Below are 24328 nucleotides of genomic sequence, written 5' to 3'. Positions count from 1 at the left end.
CCCGCACCGGAACCCCGAGGAGTCCGACTCGCTCCCGAGGGCCTACGATGGGACCGCGGCCGGGTGTCAGGGATTCCTTCTCCAGGTGGAGCTGTACCTGGCCACCGTGCACCCGGCGCCCTCGGGACATGAGAGCGTGTCCGCCCTGATCTCCTGCCTTTCCGGGAAGGCGTTGGAATGGGCCAACGCGGAGTGGAGGAAGATCGACGCGGACACCATCACTTACGACGAGTTCTCCCGCCGCTTCAGGGCGGTGTTTGACCATCCCCCCGAGGGGGAAAGCGGCGGGGGGAGCGTCTGGTCTTCCTCCGGCAGGGGAGGAGGAGTGCCCAGGAGTTCGCCCGAATTTCGTACTCTAGCGGCAGATGCAGGGTGGAATGATCGGGCTCTCGCCGATCACTACAGATGTAGTCTACGAGAGGACGTCCGTCGCGAGCTGGCCTGTAGGGACACCAGCCTCTCGTTCGACCAGTTGGTCGACATGTCCATCAGGCTGGATAACCTGCTAGCTACCCGAGGACGTCCCGAGGGGGGTCTGACCATTTCACCCTCCAGCGCCTCCGAGCCGTGCCCCATGGAGCTCGGGGGCGCTAGAGAGAGGAGGGGTCGGCTTACTAGGGGGTCCATCTCTGCACCAACTGTGGTCGGGGAGGACACACCGCGGCTAGGTGCTGGGGATGGCCTCCTAGGGGAGAGGACGACAGGTCCCGCACTGGGATTCCTTCCAGGTGAGTAGGCGCCCACTCACCCAGAGCTCTCTGTTGCACATTTCTGTATACCTGTGAGTTTTCCACAGGTAGCACCTCATCCCAGCATAAGGCGCTGGTAGATTCAGGCGCGGCTGGGAATTTTGTTGATAAGAAGTTTTGTTTAGCCTTAGGGATTCCCCTTCTTCCTGTTGATGTCCCTTTCCCGTTCATGCCCTAGATAGCCGTCCGTTGGGTGCGGGCTTGATCAGGGAGGTCACTGCGCCACTTAGGATGTGTGCGAGGGGGGTCATCAGGAGATGATTCAGCTATTTCTGATTGACTCGCCTGCGTATCCGGTGGTGCTGGGCATGCCCTGGTTGAGTACCCATAACCCATCTATTTTGTGGCAGGAGAGGGCTCTGATGGAGTGGTCTGCCCAGTGTGTGGGTCGATGTTTGGGGCGTTTCGTGGGGGCTACCTCGGTGGAGAGTCCAAACCAGGTGCCCGCATTGCACGTTCCCCTGAGTATGGGGATTTGGCTATCGCGTTTAGTAAGTCGAGGGGCGACGCGGGTTGCCACCCCATAGGCAGGGAGATTGTGCGATAGACCTCCAGGCAGGAGCTGCGCTCCCACGGAGCCATGTGTATCCTCTGTCTCAGGTGGAGAAGAAAGCTATGGAGACTTACATGAGACGAATCTCTGAGACAAGGATACATACGGCCTTCCACTTCCCCTGCGTCCTCGAGTTTCTTTTTGTGAAGAAGAAGGATGGTGGTTTACGCCCGTGCATCGATTACCGTGGTCTCAATCAGATCACGGTGAAGTACAGTTATCCACTCCCGCTGATTGCGACCATGACTGAGTCCTTGCATGGGGCGCGTTTCTTCACTAAATTAGATCTCAGGAGCGCGTACAACTTGGTGCGATCAGGGAGGGCGATGAATGGAAGACAGCCTTTAGTACCACCTCGGGCCATTACGGTATCTTGTCATGCCATACGGGTTGATGAACGCTCCGTCAGTTTTCCAATCATTCGTGGATGAGATCTTCAGGGACATGCAGGGGCAGGGGGTCGTGGTGTACATAGATGACATTCTCGTGTACTCGCCTACCCGTGTCGAGCATGTGGCCCTGGTGCGCAGAGTGTTGCGGAGGCTGGTGGAGCACGACCTGTATGTTAAGGCAGAGAAGTGTCTGTTTTTCCAGGAGTCAGTCTCCTTTTTGGGGTATCAGTTGTTCGCGTCAGGGGTGAAGATGGAGGTAGACCGGGTGTCAGCCGTAGTGTAATTGGCAAACACCAACCACTGTGAAGGAGGTGCAGCAGTTTTTGGGGTTTGCGAATTACTACCGGAGGTTTATCCGGGGTTTTGGACAGGTGGCAGCTCCCCATCACGTCTCTTTTGAAGGGGGGTCCGTCCGTCTGCAGTGGTCTGCCGAGGCGGACAGGGCGTTTGGGAGGCTGAAGGACCTGTTTACCTCGGCCCGGTGCTGGTGCATCCGGATCCCTCTTTACCATTTCAGGTAGAGGTGGACGTGTCTGAGGCCGGTATAGGAGCCGTGCTTTCCCAACGGTCAGGCGCGCCACCTAAACTCCGCCCTGTGCCTTTTATTCCAAGAAGCTCAGTCCGGCGGAGCGAAACTATGACGTAGGGGACAGGGAGCTGTTAGCCGTGGTACAGGCCCTAAAGGTGTGGAGGCACTGGCTCGAGGGGGCTCAACACCCTTTCCTCATTTGGACGGACCACCGTAACCTGGAGTACATCCGGGCAGCGAGGGAGGCTAAACCCTCGGCAGGCAAGATGGAATATGTTTTTGACCCGGTTTACATTTAAGATCACGTACATCCCTGGGTCATAGAACGGTAAGGCAGATGCGCTGTCTCGGCGGTATGACACGGAGGGAGAGGTCCGTGGAGCCCACTCCCATACTGCCAGAGTCGTGTCTGGTGGCACCGGTAGTGTGGGAGGTCGATGCTGAGCTCGAGCGGGCGTTACGCACCGACCCTAGTCCACCGCAATGCCCGGAGGGTCGGAAGTACGTTCCGCTGAGGTTCGGGATCGATTGATCTATTGGGCTCACACGTCACCCTCCTCTGGACACCCGGGTATCGGCCGGACAGTGCACTGTCTTAGTGCCAAGTACTGGTGGCCCACGTTGGCAAGGGATGTGAGGGTTTATGTTTCCTCCTGCTCGGTGTGCCCCCAGTGTAAGGCGCCTAGACATCTGCCTAGGGGTAAGTTACTACCCCTGCCCGTTCCACAACGACCATGGTCCCACCTCTCGGTGGATTTCCTTACTGACCTTCCTCCTTCACAGGGGAATACCACTATACTGGTCGTTGTGGACCGGTTTTCTAAGGCCTGTCGTTTGCTCCCCATGCCGGGCCTTCCACCGCCCCCTGCAAACTGCCGAAGCCCTATTCACCCATGTGTTCCGGCACTACGGGGTACCCGAGGATATTGTGTCTGATCGAGGTCTCCCAATTTACCTCCAGAGTCTGGAGAGCTTTTATGGAGCGGTTGGGGGTCTCGGTGAGCCTCACCTCGGGTTACCACCCGGAGAGTAATGGGCAGGTGGAACGTGTGAACCAGGATGTGGGTAGGTTTCTTAGAACATACTGCCAGGACCGGCCGGAGGAGTGGGCAAGGTACGCTCCCTGGGCCGAAATTGGCCCAGAATTCCCACGCCATTCCTCCACTAACCTAACCCCCTTTCCAATTGTGTTAGGTTACCAGCCGGTTCTGGCACCTTGGCAGCAGAGCCAGATCGAGGCTCCTGCGGTGGATGAGTGGGCGCGGGCTCGGAGGAGACATGGAACGCTGCACACGTCCACCTGCAGCGGGCCCTCCGACGTCATAAGGCGAGCGCCGATCTCCACCGCAGTGAGGGACCGGTGTACGCACCTGGTGATCGAGTCTGGCTCTCTACCAGAAACCTGCCCCTCCGCCTGCCCTGTCGGAAACTGGGTCGGCGGTTTGTAGGCCATTTAAAGTCCTGGGAAGGTTGAACGAGGTGTGTTACAAATTACAACTACCTGTTGAATATAAAAGTATTAACCCCTCGTTCCATGTGTCCCTTCTCAGGCCGGTGGTAGCTGGCCCACTCAACAAAGTGAGATCAGGGAGACTCCTCCGCCCCCATTGGACATCGAGGGGCACCGGCGTACTCAGTGAGGTCCATCTTGGATTCGAGACGTCGGATGGGGGTCTCCAATATCTAGTGGAGTGGGAGGGTACGGTCCGGAGGAGCGGTGCTGGGTGCCGAGGAGAGACATTTTGGACGCGTCTCTCCTGACGGAATTCCATCGTGGGCACCCGACGCACCCTGCTCCGCGTCCTCCCGGGTCGTCCGAGGCCTTAGTCGGCGCACGTCTGGAGCCGCGCGTCAAGGGGGGTACTGTCACGGTTTCGCCGAGGCTGCCTCTCTTCCTTGTTCGGGCAGGCTTCGGCGTTCGTTGTCTCCGGAATACTAGCTGCCACCGTTGTATGTTTCATGTTCGTTTGCTTTTGTCTGTTTGTTGTGACACCTGTTCTCGTTTAGCGTAATTAGTGTCCTATAAGTTTCTCGTTGTGTTTGTCTAGTGTTGTGTGTTATTGATTTTGGTCTGTCGTGTGTTGGGCTATTTTCGCTATTGCGCTCGGTTGAGCTTCCCTCCACTGCGTTGGAGTGTTTCCGCACCTGTTTAGTGCGCCTTCGTGCGTAATTTCGCCTACGGGCAAGTTCGTGTCGTATTTTCCTTGTGGAGATTGACTAAAGTCTGTTGGACTATACTTCGGTGTCCTGCGTTTGATTCCACCACTACACCCACCTACAGCACTCGCGACAATAAGAAAGCTCCTCCACATTATGCGGAGCTTCAAGTTCCTCGGTGTCCACCACTAAGAATCTATCATTGTCCAAACACACTGATATGAGGTTTTATAGTGTTATGATGTCATGTCATAGTATCGTGGGGACCAGGTTAGAGTTACGAGATAATTGGCTACATCACTGGGGCCAAGTCTCCCTGCCATACAGGACCTCTATACCAGGCGGTCAGAGGAAGGACCTAAAAATGGTAAAAGACTCCAGCCACCCAAGTGATAGACAGTTCTCTCTGCTACAGCACGGTAAGCGGTACCAATGCACCAAGTCTGGAACCAACAGGACCCTGAACAGCTTCTACCCCCAAGCCATAAGACTGCTAAATATTTTGTTAAATAGTTAACCAAATACAGTGGGGAGAACAAGTATTTGATACACTGCCGATTTTGTAGGTTTTCCTACTTACAAAGCATGTAGAGGTCTGTAATTTTTATCATAGGTACACTTCAACTGTGAGAGACGGAAAAATCCAGAAAATCACATTGTATGATTTTTAAGTAATTTATTTGCATTTTATTGCATGACATAAGTATTTGATACATCAGAAAAGCAGAACTTAATATTTGGTACAGAAACCTTTGTTTGCAATTACAGAGATCATACGTTTCCTGTAGGTCTTGACCAGGTTTGCACACACTGCAGCAGGGATTTTGGCCCACTCCTCCATACAGACCTTCTCCAGATCCTTCAGGTTTCGGGGCTGTTGCTGGGCAATACGGACTTTCAGCTCCCTCCAAAGATTTTCATTGGGTTCAGGTCTGGAGACTGGCTAGGCCACTCCAGGACCTTGAGATGCTTCTTACGGAGCCACTCCTTAGTTGCCCTGGCTGTGTGTTTTGGGTCGTTGTCATGCTGGAAGACCCAGCCACGACCCATCTTCAATGCTCTTACTGAGGGAAGGAGGTTGGCCAAGATCTCGCGATACATGGCCCCTTTCCATCCTCCCCTCAATACGGTGCAGTTGTCCTGTCCCCTTTGCAGAAAAGCATCCCCAAAGAATGATGTTTCCACCTCCATGCTTCACGGTTGGGATGTTGTTCTTGGGGTTGTACTCATCTTTCTTCTTCCTCCAAACACGGCGAGTGGAGTTTAGACCAAAAAGCTCTATTTTTGTCTCATCAGACCACATGACCTTCTCCCATTCCTCCTCTGGATCATCCAGATGGTCATTGGCAAACTTCAGAAGGGCCTGGACATGCGCTGGCTTGAGCAGGGGGACCTTGCGTGCGCTGCAGGATTTTAATCCATGACGGCGTAGTGTGTTACTAATGGTTTTCTTTGAGACTGTGGTCCCAGCTCTCTTCAGGTCATTGACCAGGTCCTGCCGTGTAGTTCTGGGCTGATCCCTCACCTTCCTCATGATCATTGATGCCCCACAAGGTGAGATCTTGCATGGAGCCCCAGACCGAGGGTGATTGACCGTCATCTTGAACTTCTTCCATTTTCTAATAATTGCGCCAACAATTGTTGCCTTCTCACCAAGCTGCTTGCCTATTGTCCTGTAGCCCATCCCAGCCTTGTGCAAGTCTACAATTGTATCCCTAATGTCCTTACACAGCTCTCTGGTCTTGGCCATTGTGGAGAGGTTGGAGTCTGTTTGATTGAGTGTGTGGACAGGTGTCTTTTATACAGGTAACGAGTTCAAACAGTTGCTGTTAATACAGGTAATGAGTGGAGAACAGGAGGGCTTCTTAAAGAAAAACTAACAGGTCTGTTAGAGACGGAATTCTTACTGGTTGGTAGGTGATCAAATATCTGTCATGCAAAAAAATGCAAATTAATTACTTAAAAATTATACAATGTGATTTTCTGGATTTTTGTTTTAGATTCTGTCTCTCACAGTTGAAGTGTACCTATGATAAAAATTACAGACCTCTACATGCTTTGTAAATAGGAAAACCTGCAAAATCGGCAGTGTATCAAATACTTGTTCTCCCCACTGTAGCTACCCGGACTATCTGCATTGACCCTTTTTACACTCACTTTTTTGACTCATCACATGCGCTGCTGCTACTGTTTGCTATCTGTCACTTATTCCTAGTTATATGTACATATCTACCTCAATTACCTCGTATCCCTGCACATCGACTCGGTACTGGTAGCCCTTGTGGATAGCCAAGTTACGTTCCTCATTGTGTATCTATTATTACTTTTATTTTATTACTCTATTTTCTTTCGCTCTGCAATGTTGGGAAGGGCCCGTAAGCATGCTTGTTGTTTACGAAGCATGTGATGAGTAAAATTTGATTTGATTTGAACATACAGTGCCTTCAGAAAGTATTCAGACCCCTTCCCTTTTTCCACATTTCGTTACGTTACAGCCTTATTCTAAATGGATTAAATATATTTTTCGCCTCATGAATCTACACACAATTCCCCATAATGACCAAGCAAAAACTGTAAAAAAATAAAAATGGTAGCACATTTTGGATTTTTAAAAAACAGAAATACCTTATCTACATAAGTATTCAGACCCTATGTTATCAGACTCAAAATTTAGCTCAGGTGCATCCTGTTTCCATTGATCATTCTTGATGTACTCCTGAGTGACGCAGTGGTCTAAGGCACTGCATCGCAGTGCTAACTGTGCCACTAGAGATCCTGGTTCGAATCCAGGCTCTGTCGCAGCCGGCCGCGACCGGGAGACTCATGGGCGGCGCACAATTGGCCCAGCGTCGTCCAGGGTAGGGGAGGGAATGGCCGGCAGGGATGTAGCTCAGTTGATAGAGCATGGCGTTTGCAACGCCAGGGTTGTGGGTTTGATTCCCACGGGAGGCCAGTATAAAAAAAAAAAATGTATTCACTAACTGTAAGTCGCTCTGGATAAGAGCGTCTGCTAAATGACTATGTTTCAGTAATGTAATGTAATGTTTGTTTCTACAACTTGATTGGAGTCCACCTGCAGTAAATTCAATTGATTGGACATGATTTGGAAAGGCACACACCTGTCTATATGAGGTCCCACAGTTGACAGTGCATGTCAGAGCAAAAACCAAGCCATGAGGTCGAAGGAATTGTCCGTAGAGCTCCGAGACAGGATTGTGTCAAGGCACAGATCTGGGGAAGGGTACCAAAACAATTCTGCAGCATTGGAGGTCCCCAATAACACAGTCATTTTGGGGTATTGTGTGTAGATTGATGAGGGGAAAAAACTATTTAATCCATTTTAGAATAAGGCTGTAACGTAGCAAAATGTGGAAAAGTCAAAGGATCTGAATACTTTCAGAATGCAGAACCATAGCGATCCTATCAATATTCCTTCCTATGTGCGGAACACACTGGGAGTTCTGCAATGTACATGATTGTCAGCCTGTTTAGCTCGAAGGTGACATCGGCATCCATGTTTGATGATAGCACATGCTCTGGATGACTGCCGTCACCCTGGACTGGACCGGTGTGGAATGGTGATGGAGTAGTGATGTCTCAGTCTATAGGTGCCAACGAGGGGAGCGGTATGAGGAACATGCATCCGGAGTGTTGGTTTCCTCTTTAATTGGCTCACACTGGTGAAGCAGCGAGAAGGAAACAAAATGAAACAGCAAGAAAATCCCTCAGCCAATCATATTAATTAAAGGGTATTGATGCATGAGATTAAATTAGACAGAGCCAGTGATGAAAATAAGATTATTGTGGGTAGAGAGTGTGTATGTTTGTGCGTCTATATATGTTTGTGTATGTATGTGAGTGTTAACCTGTCTGATGAGTGAAATGAGCATGGCTCTAGTACCGTGGTGACTCTGGCTGTGTCCAAATACCCAGACTTGCATTCTAAATAGTAGGCAACTTGGGTATGCAAAAATAGAACCTTTTAAAGTACGTGAAATTTCAAATTTGAGAATGCTTTAAATGCCAGGATGTCATAGTCGTTTCACCTATTAATGTAGTTCAAATTCGCTGCATGCTATTGAGGAAGATAATCATCTTTTCAGATCCACGTGTGTATGACAGCAGCTGATAATCAACTGATAATGAGATAAGGGGTTGCGCTGTAGGAAAGAAAGAAGGGTGGAAACAACACAACTGAGCATTAGATTATGTATTCACAGTATACTGTAAGTGAGTCTGATATGTTAATAGTTGTTGCTTACTGCATACATATTTACCAGACAGTATGTTCTAAATAGCATGTAGTAGGAAAGACAGACTTCGAATATGGACAGTGTGACTTGTCTGTTGTGGCACTGGGGCTCTCACCCCTACCCGTATGGAGAGAGAGAGAGAGAGAGAGAGAGAGAGAGAGAGTTTGTTCATGGTAATGTAGTGCATGGCTGCAGTATCCTGTGACATGGAGTACAGGGAGTCAGTGTTGTGACTCTGCACTATATAGTCTGCTGTCTGTTTGACTCTCACATCAAGCCATAAGCCCAATCAAATGTCTGTGCACGCATATATCTTTGTGAAACAGCGAATGCTGATGCCGTAAAATGGCTAATGATCTTTGAGGCAACCATATTCAGGGACGGCTCTAGCCTTTTGGGGGCCCTAAGCGAGATTTGTTTTTTGTGGCCCCCCTTTTGACATTGGAGAGAAAAATTACATTTTCTGCAATTCTACACATTTTGCCATGGGGCGTAGAGAAAATGTTGCAATCTTATAACACATTTCATAGAATTCTACTCACTTTGAAAAACAAACAGAAGTACTAAGAACTCTCCCAGCCATCCCTTCTGGTTCTGCTGCCTCCAAGCCATTCCCTCTCCCCTCTGGTCATGCTGCCTCCGAGCCATCCCCTCTAGCCTCTGGTCATGCTGCCTCCCAGCCATCCCCTCTAGCCTCTGGTCCTGCTGCCTCCCAGCCATGGGGTAGAGATTTTGCAGTAAAATAAAAATCACAGATTTTGCCAGGACTTTAGTCATGTTAATGATATCTGAGTGAGAGTGACTAACAAAATCAATGGCGCCCCCCCTGGAGGTCAGGGTCCCTGCGTAATCGGCCATTTTTACAACAAGTTTAGATAACTGTCTTGACTAACTTACCAATCAAAACATTGTTAGCTGTACTTGGTTAATTGAGTGACATTCATTGACTGACAAAACAAGAGGAAAACTGCTGATGCACAACCACATTTCAAACTTACACCTTGTGTATTCTACTATTCTAACTCTCAACAGTAAGTTGAGACTCCAGTTGAGTTCCAAAAATATATATGTTTTGGGGGGGGGGGGGCCCAAGTGACCGGGGGCCCTAAGCGACCGCTTATGTCGCTTATGCCTTGAGCTGGCCCTGACCATATTGGTGGACATATTGGTAGAAGGTAATTGGGAAGATAACATGTGTGCCTACACTGAGATAAACTAAGAAGTCTCCCAGCCATCCCCTCTCCCCTCTGGTCCTGCTGCCTCCCAGCCATCCCCTCTTGTGTCTCTCCAGGGTTGCTCTGCTCGGCTCGGCTCTGGGGGAGAGTGAGTTGTGACATAATGGCCATCTGTAACAGGCCTGCCTTGGATTGGACACTCACCGCGACACAGCCTACCCCACACTCATCTCTCTCTCTGCTGCCCAGTAAAGAGCTCCATTGGGACTGCTCTTTCTCTAGCCCTAACTCTCCTTTCTTTCTTTCTTTTCTTTCTTTCTTTTCTTTCTTTCTTTTCTTTCTTTCTTTCTTTCTTTCTTTCTTTCTTTCTTTCTTTCTTTCTTTCTTTCTTTCTTTCTTTCTTTCTTTCTTTCTTTCTTTCTTTCTTTCTTTCTTTCTTTCTTTCTTTCTTTCTTTCTTTCTTTCTTTCTTTCTTTCTTTCTTTCTTTCTTTCTTTCTTTCTTTCTTTCTTTCTTTCTTTCTTTCTTTCTTTCTTTCTTTCTAGCTAAAGCATAAAGATGTAGAGCATTAGCAGAACACACAAGCGCCCTAATGGCGCCTGGGAGATACCCAGTGGTACTTCTAATGGTTGGTAAAGGCCACAGTGGCAACTCTACAATGTCTCGAAAGCATTCCACAGGGATGATGGGTCAAGTTGGCTGGATGTCCTTTGGGTGGTGGACCATTCTTGCTACACACAGGGTGAAATGTTGAGCGTGAAAAACCCACCAGCGTTACAGTTTGTGACACACTTAAACCGATGCACCTGGCACCTACTACCATGCCTGTCTGGTATATACTGAGTGTACAAAACATTAGGAACATCTGAGACAACAGCCTTGAGACAATTGAGACATGGATTGTGTATGTGTGCCATTCAGAGGGTGAATGGGCAAGACAAAATATTTAAATGCCTTTGAACGAGGTGTGTGTCAAGAACGCTGCTGGGTTTTTCACGCTCAACCGTTTCCCATGTGTATCAAGAATGACACAACTGTGGGAAGCATTAGTCAACATGGCCCAGCAACCCTGTGGAACGCTTTCGACACCTTGTGGAGTCCATGCTCTGACAAATTGAAGCTGTTCTGAGGGCAAACTCAATACTAGGAAGGTGTTCCTAAAATGTATACACTCAGTGTATATCTGGTATGATGAGGAGTGGTTATGGCTCTTGTCTTCCATTTGTTAACAGCAGCCTGTGTGTACATTACGGTATGTTGGGACAGTGGGCCCTGTTCAGTGTAGGAGTGAAACATCAGATCTATTGGCCAAGACAGACATCAAGCAGTGGTGATGATTAGTCCCATCTTGCATGAGCTGTCTATTGAATGTCTGTTTATTCAGCACACATACAGCCAACTGTCCTAATGAAATGACACTCATCTCTCTCTCTCTCTCTCTCTCTCTCTCTCTCTACGATCCCTTGCCCCACCCCCCCCCCCCCCCCCCCCCCCATTCTCTTACACACACATCCGCAGGGACATATAATGAACGCCTGCTCTGATTGGGTGATGTATGGTGTTATTGGGTAGGATGAAAGCCCACATAACTCAAAGGATATGGGATAGAGTGAGAGAGAGAATGGGGGAGTGATAAAGAGAAAAAGAGAGATTAGTGGGAGAGAGGGAAAAAGAGAGAACCTTGTAGCTACACGGTTGTAACCATGGGAGTCTCTGTCACATTGTTACTGATGTCCTGACCCTGGCTCTGTTCCTATTGGAAATAATAGCCCTTCAAATCACATACCTGCATAGTGAGTACACATACACAAACACATAGAGAGACAGACCATCTCGGGTGCTTTATCAGGATCTGTGTATCGATTCGGATCCTGTGCCCGGTCCTGAGTGTGAGGAAAAAGGCGAGCGGATTGCGCAGTGCCCTGCCTGCCTGGCTCTCAGGGGAGGCTGGCAGAGGAGGAGGAGGTTAGAGACATGGGAACTCCCATCTGACCCTCAGTCCTCCAAAGGGATCCTCACAAACCCCTATCTCATTCATGTTTCATCTCTCTCATTAAAGCTGAATTCTGGAGGAGAGGCAGCCTGCTAGCTGGGCCTGACAAGGCTGTTCTCTCTGACTGAGAGTGACTGAGCATTAAGGCACGGCACAATGGCACCTGCAGTCTCCTGCTGGGAGATTGTCAACTAGGAGCCCCACAGAGCAGGGGGAGGGAAAGTGAGGAGTGGAACTTAGATTTGGAAAGGAGGAGGGTGATGGAGTGAACCGGACCAGACTCAGCTGGCTGCATGCCTCCGAGCTGCAAATATTCTTTTTCTGTCGGTTTCTTAAATGAACACAAAGTAGACCACAGGGACCCTGCTCATGAAACATTCAGTTATTCTATTCCTCCTCCTCCTCCTCTTCTCTTGCCCATCACAGATAAATGTGTGATGCTGATGTATCTTTTATGGAGCAGAAGACAGGCTCGTTCTCTCACTTGACTTAATCCTCCAATGACCCAAAACCTTGCTAAAAATACCATTGGCAAAGACAATGGGCAGAGAGAGATAAGGTGCTGGCGAGTGATGGAGTGCTGCATCAGAGGACCTGGCCTCCACAATCACCCGACCTCAACCCAATTGAGATGGTTTGGGATAAGTTGGACCGCAGAGTGAAGGAAAAGCAGCCAACAAGTGCTCAGCATATGTGGGAACTCCTTCAAGACTGTTGGAAAAGCATTCCAGGTGAAGATGGTTGAGAGAATGCCAAGAGTGTGCAAAGCTGTCATCAAGGCAAAGTGTGGCTACTTTGAAGAATCTCAAATATAAAACATATTTTGATTTGTTAAACACTTTTTTGGTTACTACATGATTCCAAATGTGTTATTTCATAGTTTTGATGTCTTCACTATTATTCTACAATGTAGAAAATAGTAAAAATGGAATGGTACCCTGGAATGATTAGGTGTGTCCAAACCTTTGACTGGTACTGTATATACACCTGATATATACATATGTGTGTGTATATATATATATATGTGTGTGTGAATGGTGTGTATAGACAATATAAATAGACCCCAGGAAGAATAGCTGCTGCTTTTGCAACAGCTAATGGGGATCCTAATAAAATACCAAATTGAAAAGGTGCATGCAGTAGTAGTTATTTATGATGAGAACTGGAGAACCCTGTGGTTGTGGGCGGTGCAGTTGCCGTACCAGGCAGTGATTCAGCCCGTTTCTTAGAAAAAATGGTTATTTGAGGTTCTATTTAGAACCTTTTGGTTCTTTGGACAAGATTAAAGAACCCTTTACTAAAAAAGGTTCTGACTGTACATGCTCTTTCCATGACATAGACTGACCAGATGAATCCAGGTGATGGCTATGATCCTTTGTATTTTATTAAGGATCCCCATTAGCTGCTGCCAAGGTAGCAGCTACTCTTCCTGGAGTCCAGCAACATTAAGGCAGTTATATACAATTAAAAATATTACATGACATTACATTTTCGTAACACTTTTCACAACACATTGTGATCCCTCAGGCCACTACTCTACTATCACATACAGTGGGGGAAAAAAAGTATTTAGTCAGCCACCAATTATGCAAGTTCTCCCACTTAAAAAGATGAGAGAGGCCTGTAATTTTCATCATAGGTACACGTTAACTATGACAGACAAAATGAGAAAAAAAATCCAGAAAATCACATTGTAGGATTTTTTATGAATTTATTTGCAAATTATGGTGGAAAATAAGTATTTGGTCAATAACAAAAGTTTCTCAATACTTTATAAACCCTTTGTTGGCAATGACACAGGTCAAATGTTTTCTGTAAGTCTTCACAAGGTTTTCACACACTGTTGCTGGTATTTTGGCCCATTCCTCCCTGCAGATCTCCTCTAGAGCAGTGATGTTTTGGGGCTGTCGCTGGGCAACACGGACTTTCAACTCCCTCCAAAGATTTTCTATGGGGTTGAGATCTGGAGAATGGCTAGGCCACTCCAGGACCTTGAAATGCTTCTTACGAAGCTACTCCTTCGTTGCCCGGGCGGTGTGTTTGGGATCATTGTCATGCTGAAAGACCCAGCCACGTTTCATCTTCAATGCCCTTGCTGATGGAAGGAGGTTTTCACTCAAAATCTCACGATACATGGCCCCATTCATTCTTTCCTTTACACGGATCAGTCGTCCTGGTCCCTTTGCAGAAAAACAGCCCCAAAGCATGATGTTTCCACCCCCATGCTTCACAGTAGGTATGGTGTTCTTTGGATGCAACTCAGCATTCTTTGTCCTCCAAACACGACGAGTTGAGTTTTTACCAAAAAGTTATATTTTGGTTTCATCTGACCATATGACATTCTCCCAATCCTCTTCTGGATCATCCAAATGCACTCTAGTAAACTTCAGATGGGCCTGGACATGTACTGGCTTAAGCAGGGGGACACGTCTGGCACTGCAGGATTTGAGTCCCTGGCGGCGTAGTGTGTTACTGATGGTAGGCTTTGTTACTTTGGTCCCAGCTCTCTGCAGGTCATTCACTAGGTCCCCCGTGTGGTTCTGGGATTTTTGCTCACCGTTCTTGTGATCATTTTGACCCCACGGGGTGAGATCTTGCGTGGAGCCCCAGATCGAGGGAGATTATCAGTGGTCTTGTATGTCTTCCATTTCCTAATAATTGCTCCCACAGTTGATTTCTTCAAACCAAGCTGCTTACCTATTGCAGATTCAGTCTTCCCAGCCTGGTGCAGGTCTACAATTTTGTTTCTGGTGTCCTTTGACAGCTCTTTGGTCTTGGCCATAGTGGAGTTTGGAGTGTGACTGTTTGAGGTTGTGGACAGGTGTATTTTATACTGATAACAAGTTCAAACAGGTGCCATTTATACAGGTAACGAGTGGAGGACAGAGGAGCCTCTTAAAGAAGAAGTTACATGTCTGTGAGAGCCAGAAATCTTGCTTGTTTGTAGGTGACCAAATACTTATTTTCCACCATAATTTGCAAATATGTGATTTTCTGGATTTTTTTTTCTCAATTTGTCTGTCATAGTTGACGTGTACCTATGATGAAAATTACAGGCCTCTCTCATCTTTTTAAGTGGGAGAACTTGCACAATTGGTGGCTGACTAAATACTTTTTTCCCCCACTGTATCTACAATACAAAATCCATGTGTACGTGTGTGTAGAGTGCGTGTCTTATCAAGTGTATGTGTAAGCGTGTGTCTGTGCCTATGTGTGTGTGTCTCTTCACGGTCCCCACTGTTCCATAAGGTGTATTTTTATCTGTTTAAAAAAAAAATCTGATTCTACTGCTTGAATCAGTTACCTGATGAGGAATAGAGTTCCATGTAGCCATGGCTCTACGTAGTACTGTGCGCCTCCCACAGTCTGTTCTTGACTTGGGGATTGTGAAGATACCCCTGGTGGCATGTCTTGTGGGGTAAGCATGGGTGTCCAAGCTGTGTGCTAGTATTTTAAACAGATACCTCGGTGCATTCAGTATGTCATCACTTCTTACAAAAACAAGCAGTGATAAAGTCACTCTCTCCTCCAATCTGAGCCATGAGAGATTTACATGCATATTATTAATGTTACCTCTTCGTGTACATTTAAGGGTCAGCCATGCTGCCCTGTTCTGAGCCAATTGTAATTTTCCGAGGTCCCTCTTTGTGGCACCTGACCACACGACTGAACAGTAGTCCAGGTGCGACAAAACTGGGCCTGTAGGACCTGCCTTGTTGATAGTGTTGTTATAAAGGCAGAACAGTGCTTTATTATGGACAGACCTCTCTCCATCTTAGCTACTGTTGCATCAATATGTTTTGACCATGACAGTTTACAATCCATGGTTACTCCATGCGGTTTAGTCTTCTCAACTTGCTCAACTTCCATATTATTTATTACAATATTTAGTTGAGGTTTAGTGTTTAATGAATGATTTGTCCCAAATACAATGCTTTTAATTTTTTAAATATTTAGAGCTAACTTATTCCTTGCCACCCATTCTGAAAAGAACTGCAGCTCTTTGTTAAGTGTTGCAGTGATTTCACTCACTGTAGTAGCTGACGTGTATAGTGTTGAGTCATCCGCATACATAGACACACAGCCTTTACTCAAAGCCAGTGGCAAGTCATTAGTAAAGATTGAAAAAAGTAAAGGGCCTAGACAACTGCCCTGGGGAATTCCGGATTCTACCTGAATTATGTTGGAGAGGCTTCCATTAAAGAACCCCCTCTTTGTTCTGTTAGACAGGTAACTCTTTATCCACAATATAGCAAAACAAAACAGCTCCTACATATTTGTATCATAGATTTCTCTCAGCCAATCATCGGTCATTTGTGTAAGTGCTGTGCTTGTTGAATGTCCTTCCATATTAGCATGCTGAAAGTCTGTTGTCAATTTGTTTCCATTAAATGGCATTGTATCTGGTCAAACACAATTTTTTCCAAAAGTTTATTAAGGGTTGGTAACAGGCTGATTGGTCGGCTATTTGAGCCAGTAAAGGGTGCTTTACTATTCCTGGGTAGCGGAATTACTTTATCGATGTCACCACTTCAATCAGTGAAGATGAAGGGGAGGAGACAAGTTAAATAAAAAAATTTAAGCCTTGAGACAGTTGAGACATGGATTGTGTATGTGTGCCATTCAGAGGGTGAATGGACAAGACAAAATATCGAATTGCCTTTGAACGAGGTGATAGGCTGTTCTGAGGGCAAAAGTGGGTGCAACTCAATATTAGGAAAGTGTTCATAATGCTTTGTACACTCAGTGTATATACCCAGTGAAGGCAAAGAACCTTGAGGGTTTATCCCTACCCCAGAGTGTAATGGGGATTTTAGAAATCAACAGCTAACAAAAGCTAACCCAGTCACATCAAACACTGAAATGAAAGCTAACATTCACTTTTAATTTGTTTGAGGTGTTTTCCATTGACATTTAATCCGTATTAATGATGCTGCTGCATGATTTCAGAAAAATCCCTAGCTAATGTCCGACACCGTTATTTCTCTATGCAAGGGGAAGATTGAATTGCAACATTGTTGCCGAGGTCTGAGTGGAAAACAGCAAGGTTCATACAAACCTGTGCTGTTGCAAACTAAATGCTAGCTAGAAGCAAGAGGAAATAATGTGTTTAATAACAGCATATACTCTTAGATAAAAAAGGGGTTCTATATAGAGCTTTTTGGTTAATTCAAAATGTAACTGCCATTCCGATTTAAAAAAACAACTGCCAATCCATTCCACCATGATGACACGAGGATGGTGGCTGAACTAACTTGCAACTAGCCTATAAGCATGTTATTTTTCAATGTATTAAGGTCAGCAAAGATGAACATTTAATTCAAATACATGAAGCCAAAGTCATATGATAAACTTTAGGCTATTAGAATATAACGTTATTAGAATTTGAGCACTTTTGTAAGCTAACTTAGCTAGCTAAACATAAAAAGCTAGGCTACTTTGATTAGCCACTTTACAAGCTAGCCAGCTACAGTAACCCTTTCAAATAAACATTATTTTATATTATGGGATATGTCAAATAGAGCTACAGACCCAGCCTGACATTGGCAATTAGCCAATTTTCTTTTATTTCAGTTTGGAGTCAATTGAGGGGACTAGCCTATGTTTCATGAAGCCATTAGAAGACTGTTGCTGACTGAGAGGAAGTAAGTTATGTATACATTATTTATAATAGCCTAGTTAATCATTACATTACTTTTAACACACTATTTATGTTTTTCTCAAGTCTGGCAGCATCCCAGAACTATCAGAGGCAGAGGATCTCTCTTTCGGCTGCTGCTGACGACAACTGCATGTAAATTGTTCTTCTGCATCATGATAATTATATGTCTGCATAGCATTTTGTATGCAGATTAGCTTGTGCTTATTTCTGAAGATTAACTCATGTTTTGGCTCCTTTTTTCTTCTCCTCTGGAGCCAGTCATGCAGGTAGCCCAGTGGCTAAAGAGTTGGACCTGTGGGCGAAAGGTGGCCAGTTCAAATCCAGGGGCGTGCGTCAGGATAAAAACGGGCGGAGTTGATCTGACAAATTGAGGGCTGCTGGGTTCACATCCCCAAAACATTCCCCTACTGTTTTGCCCTTGAGCAAGGCCCTTAACACCACAACATGCTCTTAATCCAAGGGCGCTGCATGTGGCTTGAACCTGCGCTCGTCTCAACTGTATGTGGGAGGGGGGTATTGTAAAGAAGTCCACCAGAGTTGATGTGGGCCATCATTCAAACAAAGAGATGCCTCCCTGGCCACCAGTGCATATTTCCAAACTATGAAGCTTTTTACCCTCTCCACTGTGACCCGTTGATGTGGATGCTGGCGTGCTCTCTCTGCTGTCTGCTGTAGTCCACAATCAGCTCCTTCATTTTATTGACGTTGAGGGAGAGGTTATTTTCCTGGCACCACTCTGCCAGGGCTCTCACGTCCTCCCTGTAGGCTGTCTCGTCATTGTTGGTAATCAGGCCTACCACTGTTTGTCGTCAGCAAACTTGGTGATTGAGTTGGAGACGTGCGTGGTTACTCAGTCATGGGTGAATAGGGAGTACAAGAGGGTGCTGAGCACACACCCCTGTGGGGGCCCCGTGTTGAAGATCAGTGTGGTGGAGGTGTTGTTGCCTACCTTCACAAACTTGGATCGGACCGTCAGGAAGTCTAGGACCCAGTTGCACAGGGAGGGGTTCAGACCCAGGGCCCTGAGCTAAATGATGAGCTTGGAGGGCACTATGGTGTTGAAGCCTGAGCTTTAGTCGATGAACAGCATTCTTACATAGATATTCCTGTTGTCCAGGTGGGATAGGGCAGTGTGCAGTGCAATGGAGATTGCGTCGTCCATGGATCTGTTGAGGCGGTATGCACATTTTACTGGGTCTAGGGTGTCGGGTAAGGTGGAGGTGGTATGATCCTTAACCAGCCTCTCAAATCACTTCATGGTGACAGAAGTGAGTGCTACAGAGTGATAGTCATTTAGTTGAGTTACCTTCACTTTGTTGGGTACAGGAACAATGGTGGACATCTTGAAGCAAATAGGGACAACAGACTGGGATAGGGAGAGATTGAATATGTCCGTAAACACTCCAGCTAGCTGGTCTGCACATGCTCTGAGGATTGTCAGTAATGAAGGCAGATCTTTTTTTTTGTATAGTCTGTTTACAACTCACACAACCAAATTTGGCTTTTAAAAGGATATACAAGTGATTTAGTTGTCAATGCAATAAAGCACACACAGATTATAAAGCCTTGAGGGTTAACACGCTTGAATGTCTTACTCACATCGGCCGCGGAGATCAGGAGGACACAGTCCTCGTGAGCGGCGGGGGTACATGTCGGTGTTGTTTTCCTCGAAGCAGGCGAAGAAGGTGTTTAGCTTGTCCGGAATAGAGGCGTGTCCGCGATTTGCCTGGCTTCCCCTTTATAATCTCTGTGTGTGCTTTATTGCATTGACAACTAAATCATTTGTATACCCTTTTAAAAGCCATATTTGGTTGTGTGTTGTAAACTCAGACTATCAAAAGTATTTTTCTGCCTTCCTTACTGACACGCTCCTATTAATCCTTTCTGTGCAATTTCAAGTTCCTCTCGCCCCTAAATATTTATTACACTACTATTCTATCTGTCCCTGTCCATGAGCCCTGTCTAATAAAGCTGTGTGTTGACTGTTTCCTCTGCAGAGCCCAAGTTGAAAGGCATTGTGACCAGGCTGTACAGTCAGCACGGATACTACTTGCAGATGCATCCGGATGGCACCATGGACGGCACAAGGGACGAAAGCAGCTCCTTCTGTAAGTGTGTATAGTGTGTGTGTGTGTGTGTGTGTGTGTGTGTGTGTGTAGCATGGTTAATGTGCAGTGTGTAGTGTGTGTGTGTGTTTGTATCATGGTTGGTGTGTGGTGTGTAGCGTGAATGAATGAATGAATGAAATTTTATTTTCATGCCAATTGGCAACCCATCCCTTAAGGATGAATTGACACATAAAGAAACATTACGATCATTCCCAGGGATAATTCAGTGATAATTATTCCGGTGTTCTGCGCACCGCATAAATAATTAAAAAGTAATCAATACATAATAGTAGATAAGGTAATCCAAGCAATAATAAGAGCAGTAAAATAAAAAGGTAAAAAAGTTTTTTTTTAAATACTGATAAATAAATACAGATAAAAATGAAACGGAAAGCGTTTAAACCTGGTCTGGTACAAAGAAGATTCAAGCGTGAGACATAGAGGACTACACACAATTTATATACATACGTGCACTTTGCTATATGTCTGGATTTAATTTAATTATCGGTCACCCTTTTTATTTTATTCCAGGCTTTATAAAAAAATCGGCAAACGGAAATACACAATGGACAAAATAACATTTCAATTTCTCTTCATGGCTCAGCCACATAATGCCAGGGTATATCTTGTGGGCTTTCTGGAATAAGGACAAGCGTATATCGTGGTAGAAAGGGCAGTAGAGGATACAATTAATTTAATTGTCTATCTCTTCAAATCAAATCAGATTTTATTGGAGCACATACACGTGTTTAGCAGACGTTATTGCGGGTGTAGCGAAATGCTTGTGTTTCTAGCTCTGACAGTGCAGTAATATCTAAAAAGTAACATCTAACAATTTCACAACATATACCCAATACACAAAAATCTAAGTAAAGCAATGGAATTAAGAATATATAATAAATATATGGATGAGCAATGTCAGAGTGGCATAGACTAAGATACAGTAGAATACTGTACAGACCCTACACCCAAATGAGGGCACTACGTTCATCCACCTCTGGCCAGCTAGCCCCCCTACCTCTACGGAAGCACAGTTCCCGCCCAGCCCAGTCAAAGCTATTCGCTGCTCTGGCACCCCAATGGTGGAACAAGCTCACCCACGACGCCAGGACAGCGGAGTCACTGACCACCTTCCGGAGACACTTGAAACCCTACCTCTTTAAGGAATACCTGGAATAGTATAATAGTAATCCTTCTACCCCCCCTTTACTACCACTGTCTTTTGTCTAAACTAACACCTGACTTATTTCACCTGCTAGCACTGACTTGTTTAAAGAAATGTACTTATTTTGATCGAGATGTAGTTGTCCCTGATTGCACTGACTTTGCTCACAGCTGCTTGTTTGCAGAAGTGTACTTACTGTGATCAAGATGTGGTTGTCCCACTGGCTATCCTAAGTTGAATGCACCAATTTGTAAGTCGCTCTGGATAAGAGCGTCTGCTAAATGACTTAAATGTAAATGTAAATAGTATAGAATACAGTATATACTGTACATATGAGATGAGTAATGCAAGATATGTAAACATTATTAAAGTGACTAGTGTTCCATTTATTAAAGTGGCCTGTGATTTCTAATCTATGTATATCAGGCAGCAGCCTCTAATGTGCTAGTGAAGGCTATTTAACAGTCTGATGGCCTTGAGATAGAAGCTGTTTTTCAGTCTCTCTGTCCCAGCTTTGATGCACCTGTACTGACCTCGCCTTCTGGATGATAGCGGGATGAACAGGCAGTGGCTCGGGTGGTTGTTGTCCTTGATGATCTTTTTGGCATTCCTGTGACATCGGGTGCTGTAGGTGTCCTGGAGGGCTGGTAGTTTGCCGCCGGTGATGCGTTGGGAAGACCGCACCACCCTCTGGAGAGCCCTGTGGTTGCGGGTGGTGCAGTTTCCGTACCAGGCGGTGATACAGCTCGACAAAATGCTCTCAATTGTGCATCTGTAAAAGTTTATGAGGGTTTTTGGTGCCAAGCCAAATTTCTTCATCCTCCTGAGGTTGAAGAGGTGCTGTTGCGCCTTCTTCACCACATTGTCTGTGTGGGTGGACCATTTCAGTTTGTCAGTGATGTGTACGCAGAGGAACTTGAAGCTTTCCACCTTCTCCACTGCGGTCCTGTCGATGTGGATAGGGGGGTGCTCCTGAAGTCCATGATCATCTCCTTTGTTTAATTGACATTGAGTGAGAGGTTATTTTCCTGGCACCACACTCCCAGAGCCCTCACCTCCTCCCTGTAGGCTGTCTCGTCATTGTTGGTAATCAAGCCTACTACTGTTGTGTCATCTGCAAACTTGATGATTGAGTTGGAGGCGTGCTTGGCCACGTAGACATGGGTGAACAGGGAGTACAGGAGGGGGCTGAGCACGCACCCCTGTGGGGCCCCTGTGTTGTGGATCAGCGAAGTGGAGGTGTTGTTTCCTACCTTCACCACATGGGGGCGGCCTGTCAGGAAGTCCAGGAACAAGTTGCACAGGGCAGGGTTCAGACCCAGGGCCTCGAGCTGAATGATGAGCTTGGAGGGTAATATGGTGTTGAATGCTGAGCTATAGTCAATGAACAGCATTCTTACATAGGTATTTCTCTTGTCCATATGGGATGGGCCGTGTGCAGTGTGATGGCGATTGCATCGTCTGTGGATCTATTGGGGCAGTAAGCAAATTGAAGTGTGTCTATGGTGGCAGGTAAGGTAGAGGTGGTATGATCCTTGACTAGTCTCTCAAAGCACTTCATGATGACAGAAGTGAGTGCTACAGTGCGATAGTCATTTATTTCAGTTACCTTTGCTTTCTTGGGTACAGGGACAATGGAGGCCATTTTGACGCATGTGGGGACAGCAGACTGAAATAGGGAGAGATTGAATACGTCCTTAAACATGCTCTGAGGACGCGGTTAGGGATGCCATCTGGGCCGGCAGCCTTGCGAGGGTTAACACGCTTAAATGTCTTACTCATGTCGGCCACGGAGAAGGAGAGCCCACAGTCCTTGGTAGCGGGCCGCGTTGGTGGCACTGTATTATCTTCAAAGCGGGCGAAGAAGGTGTTTAGCTTGTCCGAAAGCAAGACGTCGGTGTCCGCGACGTGGTTGGTTTTCCTTTTGTAGTCCGTGATTGTCCGTAGATCCTGCCACATACGTCTTGTGTCTGAGCCGTTGAATTGCGACTCCACTTTGTCCCTGTACTGATGTTTTGCCTGTTTGATTGCCTTGTGGAGGGAATAACTACACTGTTTGTATTCTACCATATTCCCAGTCACCTTGCCATGGTTAAATGCGGTGGTTCGCGCTTTCAGTTTTGCGCAAATGCTGCCATCTATCCACAGTTTCTGGTTAAGGTAGGTTTTAATAGTCACAGTGGGTACAACATCTCCTATACACTTCCTGATCAACTCAGTCACTGTGTCAGTATATACGTCGAGGTCACAATAGTTAGTTACATAGTCTTTCCTCTTCCATTTCACCATTATACCGACCTGTCTCAATACACATGGGCAATATCCCTGAACTTACTTACCTGTGCACATAGCGATTGTCAAGGTGCGATGTGTATGCGGCGAGTGAAGTCAAGCGCAGGACACAGAGATACTAGCAGACTTACTTTACTGAATGTAAAGCACAAAACAAAACCTCCGAACCTGGAGGGAAAAACACCATACACGTAATATGGAAAATACAGCAATGCCGAATACCGACTAGACACAAAACAATAACACACAAATACCAAACGTGAGACAAGGGTAATTATAGGCTATACAATCAAACATAATAGACAACAGGTGTAACTACTCAAGACAAAACAAGACAAACAACGAAACATCGATCGGCAGTAGCTAGTACTCCGGGGACGACGAACGCCGAAGCCTGCCCGAGCAAGGAGGAGGAGCAGCCTCGGCAGAATCCGTGACAGCGATCTCTTGCTTTTAGGTAGGTTGTACATAATTTATCCCTTACACACAAATTCACCCTTAATCAAACAAAAGGTTCTCAATTTGGGTTTATGATTAATATCCTCCACCCATCTCTTTTTATATTGCATCGTCAGTTGTTTTTTAATAGCATCTATGTCTCCCTTAATTTGGTTTCAAGGTCAGACATTTCAGTTGCTGAGGCTCCCCGATAGAGAGATCCCATTGAAAAACTTTGCTGGCAATTGGCATATCCATCAGTCTATTCCAAAGTCTCACCATGCAGGCCTTCCATCTCACCTCACATTGTTCCCAGCCCATGTCACCAGCTATTGCCAATATAGGTGCAAACTTGTGGATACCTAAAAAAAGTACGTATTGCTCTGTTATGGGCATGTTCGTTTTTGAGATACCTCTTAGCAACCCCACACTCCTGCTGAATAGTTAATAACAGGACACACGCACGTCTGATACAGTTTGGAATACGTGGCATAACCAATATATTTGAGTGTTTTTGTTTTTCCTACAACTTCCTCAAGAGCTCTATTTACTGAGTCGGCCAGGGCAGATGTGCCATATAGAAAGGTCATATTTTCATCAAAATAAATAAATATATTATAAATATTTATAATTGCTAGTAAACTCAAGAATTTCTTCACCAAAACAAAACTGAAAAAAATACTAATTTGAGGTAAAAAAGGAGTTGGAGCACTCGACAAAAAAAGGCAGAGATTTATTTATTTTTGCTCACTTTAATCGATTGTACAGGATGCGAACAGATGACTGATGTTTCAACATCAAGCTGATGTCTTCCTCAGAATTAGTCATTTTGGAAGTTTTTGTTGGTAAGCCATTCTCATTGT

General features: G+C 46.0%; 1 protein-coding gene across 1 annotated transcript in view; it reads left to right on the top strand.

The window, feature by feature from the left end:
* Positions 1–24328, top strand: part of LOC121541791 (fibroblast growth factor 11-like) — a 78876-nt gene that overhangs the window by 23563 nt on the left and 30985 nt on the right. Inside the window, exon 2 of the mRNA XM_045208139.1 lies at positions 19460–19570. Coding sequence (XP_045064074.1) covers positions 19460–19570 — 111 coding nt within the window. The remainder of the gene's footprint in view (positions 1–19459; positions 19571–24328) is intronic.

Source organism: Coregonus clupeaformis, chromosome 27 (genome assembly GCF_020615455.1).
Source record: "Coregonus clupeaformis isolate EN_2021a chromosome 27, ASM2061545v1, whole genome shotgun sequence".
Lineage (NCBI taxonomy): Eukaryota > Metazoa > Chordata > Actinopteri > Salmoniformes > Salmonidae > Coregonus > Coregonus clupeaformis.
Note: the sequence above shows the minus strand (reverse complement) of the source record. Positions and strands in the feature narration are given on the sequence as shown.